The 1,920-nt window shown below is 46.5% G+C and overlaps 1 protein-coding gene across 1 annotated transcript in view; it reads left to right on the top strand.

The window, feature by feature from the left end:
- Positions 1–682: 682 nt before the first annotated feature.
- SARC_08951 (hypothetical protein) overlaps positions 683–1,920 on the top strand; it is a gene marked incomplete at its 5' end in the record, with an annotated part of 5,946 nt that continues 4,708 nt past the window's right edge. Inside the window, 2 exons of the mRNA XM_014297058.1 lie at positions 683–896; positions 1,443–1,655. Of these exons, the coding sequence (XP_014152533.1) occupies positions 683–896; positions 1,443–1,655 (427 nt within the window). The remainder of the gene's footprint in view (positions 897–1,442; positions 1,656–1,920) is intronic.

The following is a 1,920-nucleotide window of genomic DNA, read 5'->3' as shown; positions in this document are numbered from 1 at the left end:
CATACGTACATACATACATACATACATACATACATACATACATACATACATACATACATACATACATACATACATACATACATACATACATACATACAAACATACATACATACATACATACATACATACATACATACATATATACATACATATATACGTACATACGTACATACAAACAATATTTTCTGCACTCCTATGCACGCATATAATGACGGTGCACGCACCTGCGTATGCTGTCATATAACAAACTCACTCACTCACTCGCATATTCAGCATACATATGCCCGGACGAAACCTTTGGGACAGTACAATAGGTGCATCAGGCGAGCTTTCCCTTTTTTGTACACACACATGGGCCTTGTTTGTGTTTGGTACAAGTGACATATCCGCTCTAAAACCCTAAAACCCTAAAACCCTAAACCCTTCTGCGTCGGCCATGTACTCTTTCACCCGATTGAGTTGTGATCACATACACAGCCACCACCACACACCGTAAACACCCGTCTCACCATCACGTGTGCAAAGACAAGCGACTGAACATAAACATACACACACCCTTCTCGCAAACACCTCTCATAAACACGTGTGCACAGACAAGCGACTGAACATGAACATACACACACCCCTTTCACACACATCACTCACACACCCCTCTCACACACCCCTCTCTCACACACGTGTGCACAGGCAAGCGACTGAACATTGTCATAGTAGCTGAGGGGGCCATTGACAAGAATTGCAAAGAAATCTCGTCGGCGTATGTGCGGGATGTGATTGTGGAGCGGCTGTCGCATGACACACGCATTACCATTCTCGGTCATGTGCAGAGAGGTGGCAGAGCAAGTGCTTACGACCGCCTGCTGGGCTCCGTGTCTGGGGCGGCGGCTGTGGAGAAAGTATGTCGTTAATGCGTCGTTAATGCGTCGTTAATGCATCATTTATGTGTCGTTAATGCGTCGTTAATGCGTCGTTAATGCGCCATTTATGTGTCGTTAATGTGTCGGTAATGTGTCGTGAACATCACTGTGGGTAGCTATGCATGTGGTGATTGTTCTCGAGCAGTGTGCAGCGTACGGTTGGCATGGGCCGAAGATCACTTGAGTGGTGCCGTGTCTTGTACTGCTGTTGTAACTACTGCTATATAACTTGCTTATGTACCGATATATTAAACGGTTGCATTAACTGATTCATACATGTGCACTCACTCTTATATGAGCTTCTGTACCTACCTACAGACAGATAGAGTCATGCAAGTACCCTTGTGTCGCTTAGGTAATAGTCTTAGTGCGTGCATGTCCAATATAGACACAACAACGTGACTAAATATATGCCCCACACGGAATACCCCGACATGATCCGCAATTTAAAGTATTATATATATATATATATACTTATACATTGCACACACGTATCCTGACCTTCCGCCCTTCCCACCATCGCAGCTGCTGACCGCCAAGCCAGGGGACGCTGCGACCATTGTGGGGGTGCGTGGGATGGAGATAGTGTATGAGCCGTTGGTAGAGACAGTGCAGGCCACTCAGCTGGTGGCTGAGCTCACGGCACAGCAGAACTTCAAAGCCGCCATCAAGGCACGCGGAAAGAACTTTGACCGCGACTACGAGTTCCACAAGGACATCAATGGCACAAATCCCAAGGTAGGGTCATAGGGTTTAGGTTTTTGTTTTGTGCTTTGTATGTACCTGGCTGTTTAGTGGTACAAGCGCCTGAGCTGCAGTGAGAGTGCGGCTTAAAACTCGGATTGTATGTAGGATTGTAGGGTTGTCTAGTGCTCTCCGCATGAGGACTGGTAGTCAAACACTGGGCAACACGTGCGTTTGTTGTTGGCACCTTACACCACCCACACAACAACCCACCCATCACACCTGCACTCAATTACATCTGCAGTCCCTGCCCTCTTAT

Source organism: Sphaeroforma arctica (assembly GCF_001186125.1).
Source record: "Sphaeroforma arctica JP610 unplaced genomic scaffold supercont1.858, whole genome shotgun sequence".
Classification (NCBI taxonomy): Eukaryota; class Ichthyosporea; order Ichthyophonida; genus Sphaeroforma; species Sphaeroforma arctica.
Note: the sequence above shows the minus strand (reverse complement) of the source record. Positions and strands in the feature narration are given on the sequence as shown.